Genomic DNA, 15,207 nt, shown 5'->3' on the forward strand with positions numbered 1-15,207 from the left:
GTATTGATCTGAACCTTCTTTACATTTGCTCATGTTATGGTGCCAGCACTGAACATAATCACCAGAATAGGGAAGAATTCACTGGTAATGACCTTTTTTCCTAGGTTCAGTGAATGGCAGTGCCCCGAGTGTGGTGAACCTAGAGCCTGGGACCTGCTCTTCCACAGTGTTAAAATGCATTTCATGATAAAAATCTGACTGTAGGCACAAATTCCCTTCTGTGGGGCGAGGGGAATGTAAGGGATGCACTGTGATGTGCTTCACGAACAGGTTGATATGAAGCGTGCAGGACACAGAATCATAGAATCAAAGAGGTTGGAAACGACCTTTAAGATCATCAAGTACAATCTCCACATGGTGAGGGAAAGTCAGAATTGGATTGTTACCTGGTGGTTTTGAGACAGAGGCTGCTCTGAGCGCAGGTCATGTCAGCTTGTATGGAGATACTTCCAGTTTCTGATTAATGATATACATTTGCACCTACCCTAACAAGGGCACATTTGTGTGGAATTTATTCTTACCTTGGGTGTAGGACAGTTAAATTTTGACTTTCAACTGCCCAACTTGCACGAGTACAAAAGTGCTGACAGGGAGAGATCTTCGCTTCCTCATTTGCACATGTAGAGTGTATATGTGCTGGACCATGTCACCTTATGAATTTGGCTTTGTTGGTGGTTTGGATGTGTCAGGATGGGAGAATGGAATGGTGAGCCCCTTCAGGGAGATCGATCTGAGGTAGAGGGGACACTATTTTGGAGCAACCATGGCTAGTGCAACAAATCTGCAACAAGGGAGAAAACCTCAGGACATGAACACACACCCAGTTTGCTTGGCTCCTCCTTGTCATATGTCATGCTGCTCTGAAGACAGTAAATGCGTCAGAGAGGAGAAGGATAAAGTTGACAAATACTTTAATTTAAAAAAACCTTGAAAAGTACAGACAGGATATCAAGTGGGCTGTACCATGCATACCAAATAAATACAAAATTCTAACTTTTTTTTTAAAACATCATGAAACAGAAGATACATGTGACTCATCCTTTCTTAAAGAAGAAAGGCTTTTATAACAGTTAAGGCAATAGATCAACATTGAGATTCTGTTCCCAGATTTTGTGGCTAAATGCTGGACAGTACTTAACAGTTGTGTTTCAGTAAACCTATGTAGTATCTCCATGTATCACAGGAGCACTGCGCAAGGAAACTCACTGTTGGCAAAGGGCTCAAGTAACAGCACTTGGTTTTGTTGGGTTTTGTTTAGGAAGTGCTTCCAGTGTTGCAACAGCCTTGGGAACATTGTTAACATCAGTATCAGGCTATCCACTAAACTAGTCATCATCTTTCTCACGTTGCTGCACCTACCTTGGATGTACTTGGTTGTTTCCTGCTCTGCTTTGAATAGTATTTACGCATCCCTGGCCAATGATGGACCTCACAGCCACAGAGAACATGGGTTGGGGTTTGCTTGGTTGGTTTGAGGGTTTTTTGTTAGTGTTTTTTTTACTGTGTTGGTGTAGCTGGTATTGCCCTAAATAATTCAGTGAAAGGAACAGTGTGTGAAAAATGTAATTGCCTGTTTTGGGGGGCTTTCATGTTTAACATATTGCTTAGGTAAAATACTATCTTGAGGTATTATCTGGGCATATACATACATGTTATGTACTTATGGGGGGATAATCATTGTTACCTCAGTAAAGTGGAAATCCAGAAAAACTCTGGGTTTGAGCCAGGGCAAATCTGATTCTTCCCCCTGGCCTCAGATCAAATGGATGGGAGTTCTTAGCTCACTACAAAGTACACTGAAATAAACCTGTGTACTTTACAACATGCAAAACCCACTAGGCATCTCTTCCAGTAGCCTTTTTTGACTAATCCGTAATAATTTTAAGTACTTCATGGTGGCAACACAGGCAAAGGTAAAATACATCTTTAGTCTACAAAGATCATTGGGGGAAGTTTCCATTGCTCTCCCAAACCATCAAAGCTAATGAGGCTTTCCTCCATTTTCACAACAGCTAACAGTTCCAGCCTCCTGCTAGTGACAGAACCCCCAAAACCGAGTCTCACTTCCAGAGCGTGTTGGTATTAGCTGTGAATTTGGTTCTCAGAAGTGAATCTTACTGCTAGTGGCCTTGCTCATCAGGACTGTTTCGAATGTTGTGGACTTGACAGTGTATTTTGGATCACCCGCTAGAGAGGGCTTCTCTCTGCTAAACATGCTATAAATTCTACATATGTATTTATAAATTTATGGCACAAAAGGCTGCTAAGTGTCTCTTCCTTTTAAAATGAAGCGAACTTGAATCATTATAAAGTAGGAAGAGACGTGAAACGCTTCCAAGCACCTACTCTCTCTCCTGTTTTAGACGGAGAAGCTCCTGGAATGTGGTACAGCAGCATCTCTCAGCACTGTTAGAGGTAACGGATTTTCTCCCTTGCCCAGCAGTGGACAATGAGAAACCATGGCTGTGCATGCACCGCTGAAGTCATGCTGCATCATGAGGCATGTTACAAAGAAAAGAGGTCCCTTTTAAAGCAAATACATCCTGGTCGGACATGCTCTTCTGGAGAGCTGACTCCTTTCCCACCACTTAGCAACTCCTTTTGGGTTTGGAAGATCAGATGGTGACAGATCAATGGTCTTTTGTTTTCTGCAGTTTGGAAGACAGTAAAGTAAAACAGTAAGGTGAGGACAGAATACAGAGATAGTTTAAAGAACAAAAGAAGGAAATGACTTCTGCAGGTGGGTGAACTGAGGGGACATGACCTACTCCCTGGCCTGGGATTGTGTAATACATAAGTTGAAAGGTACTTGACAGTCTGAATTTTTCTGCCTGTTCTTTACTTCTCCCCACACACCTCCTGTGTTAAGTACCAGACTGAAGGCTGAAGAAGGGGAGGTAGAAGCCCCATATCCATCCCTCCTTGTTTTGCCAGGAATTACTTTCTGCTTTTTACTGAATGAGTAAATAGCTGCATATTCCAAGGACAGTGGAGCTCTGTGTGGGTTATCTGTATTCCTAGTTACATGGTTACAACATCACTCCAGCTGTGCTGACAGCAGTTCCTTCGAGCAGCTGAAAACAGCCTCAGTCTTTGCTTTTTCTGTGCCCCTGAGGGGTCTGGAATGGACGTCAGCACCCATCCAAGGTAAGACAGCAGTAAAAATACATCTGGGGATGGAAACCCTCTCCTAAGTCACCTGCAGTTGTCAGATGGAGAGACAGAGGAGTGAAGAAAGGTTCTGCAGAGGGACCTGCTGAAGATGGAGGAGTGTTATGTGAAGAAGCAAAGACATGGAAAGTACAATGTAAGTAGAGCAGAGACCATGAACAGAACAACACAAGTGGAAGGTGAAAAGTCAGGCAGGGTTCTGAAGAGTTAGGGGAGTTTAAAACAAATGTGAAGAGGCAAAATGAAGCTAATGTGCAGTAAGCCTAGCCAGAAGAGCAAACAAACCTTGTTCAGCTATGTTAACTTCTTCTTTAGCACTGAAAAGCCTCACAAGCAATAAACACAGTTTATCAGCACATTATGAAAATTGTTGACACATAGGGTACTTCGTAGAGTATTAATAATGGCTTCTCCCTGTAGTGCTCAGCACAGAGGACTTGACAATGAAAAGGACCAAAACAGGTACCATTTTCTAGAGGTAGTAGCCTTGGCACAACAAGGCATCCTGCTGGGACAGGCTGCTGCCAGTACTCACTTTGGAAATAAGCAATGTTTACTTCCCCAGTTAAAGTACCAGTAGCATGAGAATCCTCTTCACTTGAACAGCCCCTATGATTTCCTTCTGTTGCTCTGATCATACAGGAAACAGTGTTTTCAGAAAATCCCTGTGTCCACCAGCAACCACAAGAAATCACCAACCGTGAGTTCTCACTGTGTATCCTTCCTCTCTAGGGTGAATACATTTTCCATCCTGATATTTCCTAAAGCTCAGAGCAACTCGGTAGCATATGGAAATGAAATCTGTTTATGCATTTCATCTTCATCCGCCTCATCTCCTTCGTGGACAGAATTGGTTGGATTATCTTGCTCAGATTCTGTCCCTGTTTCAAAGAGCTGCTCTTCCAGGAAGAAGCTCCCAATGCCATATTCCTCCTCATGTGCCCTTGTTTCTGCAGGTGAGATGTGGGGAGATCCCAGAACAAAGTCTGCAAACCTGCCAGATTTTTAAAGGGAGAAGTGATCAACTGAGAAATATAAAAACCCTGTAAATACAGGGGCTACTACCAATTAAGCAGGGATGTTGTATGGATGTGCCCGCAGGCAGTGCTGACGAGGGGAAGTTGCAGCATGAGGTAGGGAGTCCTGAACAACAGAGAGTAAATCACAACAGATGGCAACAACCCTGAAGATTTGTTTTCCCACCTCATTTTTTCAGCCTTTTCTATATAAGTAACTTTTGCTGTTCTAGAGGCCATCTGCAAGGTCTTGTGACTAAGCAAGAAGATCTAACTTCATTTTCACATCTTGTCAGTGCTCATGGTGTAATCCAGAGTAAGCATTTGTACAGTTGGATAGATGGCACTTCAGCTTCTAAAAATAAAGCTGTAGCATATCTGACGGAAAGGCTGTAAGAATTCAGGTGTTGACACTGCTAATGAAAGGAAAAATGGTGAGAACATCATATTCTTACACTGCTGCAATGTCACCTCACTTCTTGTGCTGCACACGCACTCTGGGCAAGCTGAGCTAAAGTCTAAACACCAAACTGGAGATTTGTGTTTAAGCTAAGCACTGTCCCTACATTTAAGATTGCCACAAATCTTACTTTCAGTGGACAACCACACTGGAGAGCTAGAACGGAGCTGGAGGTTTCTGGCAGGCATGTGGAAACAGACGGCAGTTCTGACACCTGGTAAGTGTCGACAGCATCAGAGAAATGTAAGAAAAAGGAAATGCAGCTACATTCTGGAGTTCTGGTAAACTGATCAATAATTTACGTTTTTGACTTAACATTTCTGTAACATGAATGCTGTCACGTCGCTTTTCTTGGAAGCACTGTTAGTCTAAATTGGGAACTGGCTGTTGGCCAGGCTGTTTTACAGGTTTGCCTTGTGTTGAACTATCTTCTGATGTTTAATGGAAGCCTGAAGGGGTACTCAACTTTAAATCAGGCTTCTGTTGGTTCTGCTTTTTCTTTTTGTATTTTTATAGGAACAGTTTTTGAGATGGCTAGCAAATACATGTGTCTCCATTGTTTGTTTTGTGCATTTGGCACTGTTTTGTTTTACAATACTGCAGTGAGTTTTCACTTTTTGTATCTTTGAATCATGCTACAGAGTGCAACTAGCTTAGAAAATAAGATGGTTTAGATCTATAAAACCTGGCAGAGAGGCTGCCCGTGTGCCCATCCAAGGAAGATGAAGCTTCTGTAACTAGTTTGAAATTGTGACACTTGGTTTTGTAGCAAGGGCCAAGTGTTTATGGCTGGCTACTATGTGACACTCTGTTTCTGAAATCCCGAAGCCTTAGTCTGGACAGAAATACACTGCTATTATGATTAATCTTATATTCTGCAAGGTTTTCTGGCTGCGCTTATCTAATCCTTCCTATCCCGTATTTGTCTTAAGTTGGTCTCTTAAACTACATCTGGAGTAGTTCTTCTACTTAGTACACTTCCTAGGTGCTGGCATTGATTTCTTTCTCTGTATTCTTAGTCCTAGCTATTGGTTGATACTTGAAGTAATAGGATTCTTTGGCTGTGCAGGCTCGCGGTTGGGAGAACTTAACATAGGTAATATTTGAACATGTATCTTTAGCCTGCCCCAGTTTTACACAATGCAGAAGTGTACTGCTTTGAAAACTGAAGAAAGGGGCATTTTGCTGGTTAGCCATCCACCTGTGTCACTGTGTGGGAACTCCGAGAAGCATTAGTAGGCTTTCCTTTTGTGATTACTGTGAATTAACTCAGAGTAATTCATGGTCAGGGAGGAGAAAAGAGGGGGCTTAACACCACCACTAATATCCTTGAGAGGTCTGGCTGTGGGATCCCAGTAATCTTTGGTGGGATTACTCAGGAAGATAAAGCTACCCACATCTGCACATCTGACTACGTGCAAGATACACCTGGAACAGCACCTGAAGTGGCATTTGGATCTGCTCTGTAAGTGTCTGTACAAGGTGTTTCCTATTTTAGAGAAGCCAGATTTTATTACCTGTGTGGGGACTGGAGTTTGGATACAGCTAACCATGATGGGAAATCAGGGTTTCTGCAGAATAAGCGTAGCTCCTCCAGAGCTCTGATAGTTTCTGTTTCACCTTGTTCTCGGTACTCCTCTTCAGTAAGGTGTTTAAACACTAACTTTTTTGATATAAAGTGGTTCTTCATTTTTCTGGAAAGAAATGAAAATGATTAGTATTTCTAAGGTATTCTGGCATGTGATTGTTGTCTGTCCTTTTTCTCTACTACCTGCTATTAACATGCAGTTCATCACTTTTATCCTTTTAAGAGGACAAGCTACATTTTTGCATTAAAATTTTAGGACAAGGTGTCTAACGTTTGCTAGCATGTTTACCTCAGGTCTTAACTGACAGTGCAGAATTGCACAGAATGGTATTTAATGAACTTCAGATAAGCTTTGGAAGAGGTCCTTATTGTGTACGCATGGACTAAAATCTCATAGAATTAGATAGATGGCTGCTTGCTCAGCCATTTATAGGTGCAATATGCAAAATGTGTCTGTGCAGAGGCGCGGGCTGAATCAAAATCCAGTCTGCATATGTAACTTTGAAGACGAGCAGTGCTCTGTTATGAGCTGTTCATGATGTTTGTTAGATCACTTCTCTTAAATCTTGCTTTAAATTACAAAGCTGAGTACTGTGAGGCCAAAATGTTTACAGTCTGATGTTTTTTTAGCTGCTGCGTAGCGCTGTATAATATAATTAGATATCAATTAGAAAGTGTGCCATGTTCTGTTCCCTTCTGTCGACTGCCTTCAATTTAAATGTTGTGATGAGTTAAGATAAGCAAGGGCTGGATGCCCATAAAACTTTCAGCTCTGTATAAAACACCTGCTCCAACCAGCAGCATTCAGCTTTCCTCCTTATTTCCCTGTAAAGCAAGAATGAACTGTAACTCTTCTTCAGATCAAATGGTAAAAGTCTTGTTGGCTTAGTGGGATCTACTGATCTTAACAACAGATAATGGGTGTATCAGCTGCTCTGAACTGTGATCACTGGAAACCATTATTTTTGTGGATATAGGTTTTTAGTCTCTGAACTCTTATGTAACCTACAAGGACTGTCACTTGTTAACATCTGCTTCCCTGGTGACAGTACGCTGTTTTATCCCATAAGATTCAGTAGTTACCTGCAGACTCTCTCCCTGAACATGAAACCAAGGCAGTATTGCTTCAGTCTGACCAAATAACCACACAGAAATGTTTTGGTTATAATATGCAGCAGACTAGAAGGTGCTATGTTTGTACTCAAGAACAGTCACATTTCTCGATTATTCATAGAACAAAACTCATGCATAAACCTGCCAAATGGAAAATAATTAAAATTCCTGTGTCTTGGGGCTTTGAACTTTTCCTATTGCAGCTTTACATTTGATAGCAATGTGAATTTGTTAGAAACTCATAAATCATTACTGAAGCATATGGGTTTTTTCATTATCAGCCTCTGCATTTCTTGGCAGTGCAGGGCCTTGGACATTCACAGATACAATACGTACCTGCCTATGTGACACGCAGCACCCAGGGGGTAACACAGGCCCTTTGAACAGAGGCTGACTGCTATTACTGCATATGCAACTTGAGGTATGGTGACTCCACAATAAATCAAGACAAAGGCTGTTAACTGCAGCGTCCATGCAAACAAGGATATGCTCAGATCAGTGGTAGGAGGTCCATGCTGATAGCAAGCAGCAAAGCTGGTCATTCCAACAGCCAGAAAATACCCTGTAGAAACAGAAGAGATGGATATTGGGAAAAAGATATAAATTACTCATATAAATGTCATTAGCTTGCTTCACAAAGCTTACAACTGCAGTGAAGTACAGCCTGCTGTTTCTTATATTGTCTTACAGGTACCTGCTTTCTGTTGTGTGGGCTTTTTATTTCAAAAGTGTGCAAGGAGGTGATCTATGAACAACCTTTAGCTAATGCTCTGAGATGCACGTGAATTCTCCCCATGCTAGAATGTTGGGGCACATGCTAGATCAATACATTGGTCATCCCTTGCAGCCACATCCAGTTCCCAAATCCCAGTAAAATCTGAGCCAGCACAGCCACCCTTTTCTGTTACAGGGAAAGTATGTAATGGCAGATCACTGGACAAATAATACAGGCAAAATCTGCTCTTAATGCTGCTAATGGCCACTATATCCAACTCCTATTTAATGAGTAAATGCTTATTTGAATGGATTAGGAACCTTTGGAATATTCCAACATCTACTGCTTAGGAGGAAAAAGTATGCTATAATAAGTCTCACTTGATTTTGTTTTTTTTGGGCAGGTATTCATCTGACCACTAAATTAAACTAAAATCTGCAGCACATTTCTTGATGATTTTCTTACCCAACAAGTAGTTTCTGTGTTCAGACCACAACCACTGCATATTCTCTTTGAAGCAGTAAATGAAATACAGAGAGGACATCCAGCAGCCACTCATTAAGATCCAGAAGGTGCTGTGCTGGAAATTAAAAAAAAACAAACCACAATTAAAAGAATATTAAAAAAAAAAACTTTAAAAATATATTTTAAAAAATAAAACCTTTAAAATAATTTCAAATCAAAGCCACAACTATTTTCTGCAAGGGAACTTGCAGGCAAAACCAGATGACTTACTACACTTCTATGGTACAGTGCTCTGGTGTCATGGTATAAGCCTGTTGCAGTGTATTCCCAGTTGACATCCTAATATTGTGGGAATGCATGGGCTTTGCAGAAGGAAAAATTCACATCCCCCTTTCAATGAATTCTCTCTGTTGAATGGAAGAGAATCTGTCCCTGTTGCCACTAACACCACATTTTGATTTAGACTGATTCAGAGATTTAAAGTAAACTTAGTTCCACTATAGTAAAAATAATTTATGTTTCAGAATAAATTATTCTTGTACATCAACAACCTCCTGTTCTATTTAAACTCAGGAGCAAGCTAACTAGAACTTGATTCTGACCTAATTGTATTTACTTGACACAAGCAATCTGTAGTCATTAAAACAGAGCCATAAGGACAGAGCATGGTCAGAATCTGGCTTTGTACTCTTCATTTCTATATGATGATGCTTATTACTGTTTTAGAAATGTAGATTTACCCTTGGAATAAACCTTTTAAGTATCAACAGGACAAAGACTAGCAGAGCAAGAACACCCAGTATTATTCCACAGAGGTAAAAGAACTTGGTACTCCTGTAAAAGAGCAAGAAAGAATACAGTGAGAAGTGTAATTTGTAATTGGTTACGATGCCAGTGTTTCTAAAAACAGCAGCAGTGATCTTCAGTAAGAACTTAGCACAGCTGTAAGTTAAGAGTTGTAGTTACATGGTTGATAGGCCCTGTTCACATACTAAATTGATGTAAGGAAAAAGTCCCAACAGAGACTTAAGGTCACTGGAGGTGTTCCAGGCTAGCAGATTGTGGTTTGTTTTCTTTAATGCTCACACTACTCCTGACTGCCTTGACCCTCTAATTTCCAGTAAACTCATTTTCTTCTGTGTACCAATATGGCTCTGTACTGCAAGAAAAGTGGGTGTTTTGTTGCTGTTTTGGTTGGTTAGTTTTGTTTTTAATTTAAAATGTAAAAAAATCTCCACAAACCCACAAGTCATTTTTTTCCCTAAACTTATTAATTTATAAAATCTGACTTTTTAATTCAGTTAACTCTATAAAACCTACTGCTGCTCTGCTTGTTTCAGAGGTGCCTCCTAACAATTAACGTGTGACTCATTTTGCTTTGAAGTCCTGGGCCGCTATTTTGCTATAATAATTAACTATCCTCCCTTACATGCTGTCCAAAATGTGCATTGAAAGAACGATGGGGAAAGGTTGGCACAGAGGTGGAGGCATACAAGGCCCCAGAGTGATCTCATCCTAAACATTTCTTTCTGCAAGAAAGCATCACTGATAATACATGCAGCAGCATTTAGCATCCGCTGAACCTCACTGGTCTACAACAGGGAGAGAGATTTTGTATGAATTCCCACAATTGCTCACTGAGGATTGACATGGTGTTGCCCAGTGAAGGAAGCTTGGATAGAAGAACTCTAACACAGCTAAGTGATTAACAGAGTGCAGTACTCCAAATAGAAATGGTATGGAGGAGTTGTAAATATATGTTGTTTCCTTATTTCACTTTCCCAAAGAACCGCCTCTTTAGCTTAGAAAACAGACCGAAGATGCACAGGCTTTGGGAAAGAAGGTCAAACACCAGCAGCTAGTACTCACCGGCTCAGGCTGGTTGCAAAATGGAACAGAAAAATTCCAGCAATAAACAAAAACAAGAGCTTTCCATCTAGCACTAAAAAAAAAAAGGTGGAAAAAAATAGAAAAGGACTTTAGACTAATTCAGTTTGAAATGCTGATTATAAAATATCAACAGAAAAGTTCCAAGCTTCTTACAGAAGAGATGGTACATTCAGAAACAGTGGCAATACTAAGTTATCTGTAATGCAAATGGAAAGGTTTTTTACTTACTTTCTCGTTTCACACTGACAATGTACGGTTCGGTTTTCAGGGGCTGTATTTTGAAGCAAATATCCTCTCCATATTGTTTTACGCTTACTCTGGTTTCTGTAGCTGTCTCTGGTTTCCAGAAGACTTGAACAGCACATGCAGCAAACTCAAAAACAGTTTCTGAATTACGACAGTTGCTGTTCTGTGAAATGGGCTCAAACCTGAACAGTTCTCTGCTGTTAATTTTTACCTACAAACAAACCACAGAATACACAGAGAAGTAGCTCAGAAGCACGGGGGGGGTGGGGGGTGTTCTTCTGAACTATACAGCATATAATGAAAATCTGTACAGAGAGTTTGAGTTCAAGTCTTAGTTGTTTCATATTGGTTAATATTATGTAAAGATCCGCTGCTTAGGCCTTAGAAGGTGATTCGGAGAACTCAATGTCAGCAAAGTTCAATGGAGGGACCTCAATCCCTCCGAAAACTTGGTGGGTTTGGATTTACCGTGACACTTGCCCACACACACATTTCTAACAAAACCAGTAATCTTTGACTGACAACAGTTACTTCTGTGGATGTGCATAGACTTCCCTGTTCCCCGCCTGAACCGTAAGAATTTGGACTTGCTTTTCTTGTAATTAATAATGCAATTTTCATGTTAGGGACAGAAGAGGAATAAGGAAAATGAAAGCTATAACCAGAAATTTAAATATAAACACGTTCCTGTTGGGTATTTCAGGATTTGTCCCTAGCACACATCCCCCCATGAAACTGGTAAAATATCTTGTCCATCTTCTGAAATGGAGTGATCTGCTTGAAGATTGTGATTCATTGTGAGCTCTCATCAGAGCCGATTAGACAACAAAGACCCATCTATAAAGAGTGATGCAACAGGTAATAAACCAGGCTTCTACTGAGAGAAGAGACAACACATCAACAGCCTATTTGTTGTGGGAAAGATCTGAACATCCTGCTTTTAAACACCTCCTCCACGAAAGTGTGTGTGACTGCCAGAGGATTTTACCACCTGAAGTTTGCTGCCATTCATAAAAACATCTGCACCATGTTCCTGAGGAAAGCAGTCCTGGGAACAACAGACAAAGAGACACTTCACTTCCTTATATCTGAGAGCAAATTCTTCCAACAGAGATGAAGTGAAACAGTTTCCTTCCTTTGTCCAGAGACAGGCTTCCCAGGAAAAAAAAAGAACCATACAGATAGTCAGCTTGTTCCTTTAGCTGTTACCTCTTCCACTGTTAGGAGGTTTTTATATTGTTTTGTGTGAATCTCTGAACATATTTGTTATAAGATGTCCCTTTGTTACTCAGGAACAGAGACATGCACGGCTACTGCTGTCTTTTTGTTAGTCACAATCTAATACACCTTTGGTTTCTACACTGGGGCCTGGTATGCTACAGTGAGTGACTCAGAACCGCATTTTATCCTCAAATTTAAAAGCTTTATGAAGGCGTTTGGTGATAAGCAAAAACATTTGTTGCAGAGGTTGAGCGGTCCATCAGTAGAAAAGGTGTGCAACAAAGTAACACACAACTCTACATTTATGTTTGTGTGGCATCATACTATAAGCCTGGTTGTCATCTTTCTAATAAATACAAGCCAAACCTCACTGCATCCGAAAAGGATGATCGCAGTGCTGCATTTTTATCATGGTCCTACCTATACACTGTTCAAACTACCAATTGCAGAGAGATACTGCTTTGATCGTAAACTTTGCTCACAATGTTTATGTGAAAAATATTGCATATCAGAATAATCACCGAAACAGCCTCTTACCTGAAGAGTTGACCAAACATACTGTAAGTGCATGGTTCTGTTCTGCACATAGCAGTAGCAGCTTTCATCCCGTTTCTGGATGACGTCCATTTCCTGCAAGAAACTACAGTTTCTACCTGGGGGGGGGGAGGACAGAAAAGTTAATTTTAAGCACGTATCAAATACAAATGAATAATTTTCCTCCATTTCATTATTGCACATGCTGAGGGAATCATAAGCATTTGCAGATAATCAGAAGTAAAAGCTGTGCTGCAGGGTAGTATGTTTGGCATGATCTAGATGAAAATTCAAATTAGACTTCTCATCAAGTCGTTTGGGCTCCAGAGGAAACTGCAACACCTTTGTAAAAGGTGATATTTTTTAAACAAATGTAGTCCATGGCAGTCTGGCTTTGGTATCAGTGTTTTTGTGGCACTGGAATGGTGCCTCTGAGCCAAACTCACTGCTGGCACGAGTGGGTGTAACTCCACTGGAGTCGGTGCTTACACCAATGGTGAATACCACTGTGGGAGTCTGAGCAGGTAAACAGTTTACGTATTAAATAGTCATTTAGCACATGACACGGCTGCTGATCGCAGAAAGCAGACTCCTCTCCCTCAGAAATGTTCCTCATGTTAAATAACACAATTCTTCTCTGTAAAGCAAGTCTTCCTGACATAGTCCAGCCATGACATGCTGTAAGGTAACTGCACTGATAGCTTGTGTTAAAGGTTAAGTCACTTTATTAGGGATGCTAATTGCTGTAACACCCCTGCAATGTTAGTGAACACCCTGCAGTCCTCAAAATCAGATTGCACTGTTGAGCAGAAATGCACCTGAAAGATTTATCGAGCAAACTCTGAAGAGTAACATATGTTCCAATCTATAGACGTGTGTAAACTATACCCTACAGTGCATTGCTGCAGTGTTCCAGGAGCATAATTAAAGACGAAATAAAGAAAATAATTACAGATCTGAACAGAGGGAATCATCTGGCTCACCAAGCAGAAAATGTAGGTCTAAGCCAAGCTCAGTAATAACTGCTAAAGCACTAAAGTGCTTACTAAAGTGTCCACAGATGATCCTGCTGAAGTAAACTGGTTTGAAATTTGGGTAATTTTATCGGGAAAAAATAACCCTGTGGTTAATTTCCACCCACGGCAAACCCAGCGGGAAGGGCTGAGCCAGGCGAGGACTGGATGTACCTCTTGACAGGCGCTTCCGTAAGAGTCATCAGATGAAGTGCAAAGGGTTCCATTCTTCCCTGCAGTGTTGCTGACTGACACAGCACGCGGGCGAGGCTGGGCACTACCCAGGGCTGAGACCAAGATAACCCAGTGATGGGAAATCCAATAGCCCTGCAGGGCCAGAATGCAGCCCGGAGTGCCCACACCTTCCCTGTAGGGTGCGTTGGGATCAACTAAGTAATGTCCTCCATATACATCGCTAGCAAGTATTTTTTTACTCCCCCTTCATTTTAAGCTGCCCTCTTGAGGAAAATAATTTCCTTCAAACACACCAGCTCCACGGAGTGAAATAACCGCATTCCAAAAGGAAAGATGCTTCTGAACAGGTAACCATGAGTTGGAGGAGAATTTTAACTACTATGAGGACAGACAGAGAAGGCAGCTCTCGAGTTTTGAGATTATGAGCACTGGAAAGAATCAGCATCTGCTGCAGAACCCGGAGGGAACATCTCTCCAGTTACGTTTCACTGCTACAGCTGAGAATAACCTGCAAGGCTTTAGCTGCCCTCATCAATAAAAGCCCTGTTCCGCACTCCAGTGTCCTGAGCCAAGCTAACGAGCAAGCCATCAGGGGTAACGCAGACAACCAGTGCCAGCGGCGCCAGCCCCTGCCACAGCCGCCAGCCCCTGCCACAGCCGCCAGCCCCTGCCACAGCCGCATGCGAGGCAGTTGTCCTGCGAGTATCTGCGGTCGCTTTGTTACCGTGTCCACGGGCCAGCCCCAGCGCCCGTGTCTCCCTGTCCCGCAGGGTAAGGCGCACAGTGCTCTTGTGTAGACCGAGCTGACATGGCACAAGCAGAACACACCAAAACGCCTCCGGGCCGCGCCTGGCCCCGGACACAACCTCGGGCAGGACGGCGGCCGTGGCCTTCTCGCAGGGCAGCGCCATTTTGGGCGGCAGCAGGTCGCGCTGAACCGGCGGCCATGGAAACCAAGGGAAGCCAGGGGAGAACAAAGTGTCCCGACGGGACGGGGGGTGAGGAACCCTCGCAGCCTACGACCACCCGCGCAGGGAAACGGGACGCCCCCAGCACCACACCGCGGCACCGCCCGCCCCGCGCAGTCCCCTCGGGGCGAGAGGGGCAGGCCCGTACCTGCTGCCGGCGCCTCCCCGGTGCCCCCGGGCAGCGCCAGGAAGAGAGGCAGGAGCTGCCCGAGCAGCCCCGGCCGGGCCCGGGGGCGCCGCCCCGCCGGGCTCATGTGGCCGCCGCCGGCTACCGCCTCGGCCCTGCCGGTCGAGGCGAGGGCGGGCCCCGGCACGGAGAAGGGCGGTGCGGCCCTGCGCTGCCTGCCTGCCCCCGCGGGGCGGCTCGGGGTGACCGGGCCCCGGCACGGGTTGAGCGCGGTTCGGTCTAATCCTGCTGTGAGGAGTGGCTTGGCAGGAGGCAGAGACAGCCCCTCGGCGGCGGGAGGAACCGCTTCTGGCGGGTCTTATCCTGCCGCGTGTCTCTAGGTTGTGCTTTAGAGCTTTGCGGGGTTCAAAGGGTGCGTCTGGGGGGACTAAAACACATGGACATAACAGTGAGGGAAAAGCGTTTCCCTCGAAGGTTGAGGCGGT

General features: G+C 43.1%; 1 protein-coding gene across 2 annotated transcripts; it reads right to left on the reverse strand.

Annotated features, from left to right (window-relative positions):
• Positions 1-3,813: 3,813 nt before the first annotated feature.
• Positions 3,814-14,866, reverse strand: NEMP2 (nuclear envelope integral membrane protein 2). Of its 2 annotated transcripts, none has more exons than XM_057419821.1 (9): positions 14,744-14,866; positions 12,423-12,538; positions 10,647-10,875; positions 10,398-10,470; positions 9,269-9,362; positions 8,529-8,643; positions 7,685-7,910; positions 6,165-6,341; positions 3,814-4,165 (listed from the first exon to the last, which is right to left on the reverse strand). In XM_057419821.1, exons 1-9 carry the CDS (start codon positions 14,847-14,849, stop codon positions 3,940-3,942), a joined length of 1,362 nt encoding a protein of 453 aa, XP_057275804.1. In that variant the 5' UTR covers positions 14,850-14,866; the 3' UTR covers positions 3,814-3,939. The 2 variants fall into 2 exon arrangements, with proteins under 2 accessions (XP_057275804.1, XP_057275805.1); XM_057419822.1 differs by lacking the exon at positions 14,744-14,866 and adding an exon at positions 13,607-13,625.
• Positions 14,867-15,207: the final 341 nt, after the last annotated feature.

Source organism: Pezoporus wallicus, unplaced genomic scaffold (genome assembly GCF_028554395.1).
Source record: "Pezoporus wallicus isolate ANWC-B61680 ecotype Strahan unplaced genomic scaffold, APGP_CSIRO_Pwel_v1 contig_4710, whole genome shotgun sequence".
Classification (NCBI taxonomy): Eukaryota; Metazoa; Chordata; class Aves; order Psittaciformes; family Psittacidae; genus Pezoporus; species Pezoporus wallicus.

Excerpts from the sequence above, each read along its gene's own strand:
- NEMP2 (XM_057419821.1), bottom strand. The coding sequence starts at position 14,849 with ATGAGCCCGGCGGGGCGGCGCCCCCGGGCCCGGCCGGGGCTGCTCGGG. Across the intron at positions 10,876-12,422 it reads ATGTTTGGTCAACTCTTCAG|GTAAAAATTAACAGCAGAGA; the intron begins GTAAGAGGCTGT and ends GTTTGTTTGTAG. Across the intron at positions 9,363-10,397 it reads TTTGCAACCAGCCTGAGCCG|GAGTACCAAGTTCTTTTACC; the intron begins GTGAGTACTAGC and ends GCTCTTTTACAG.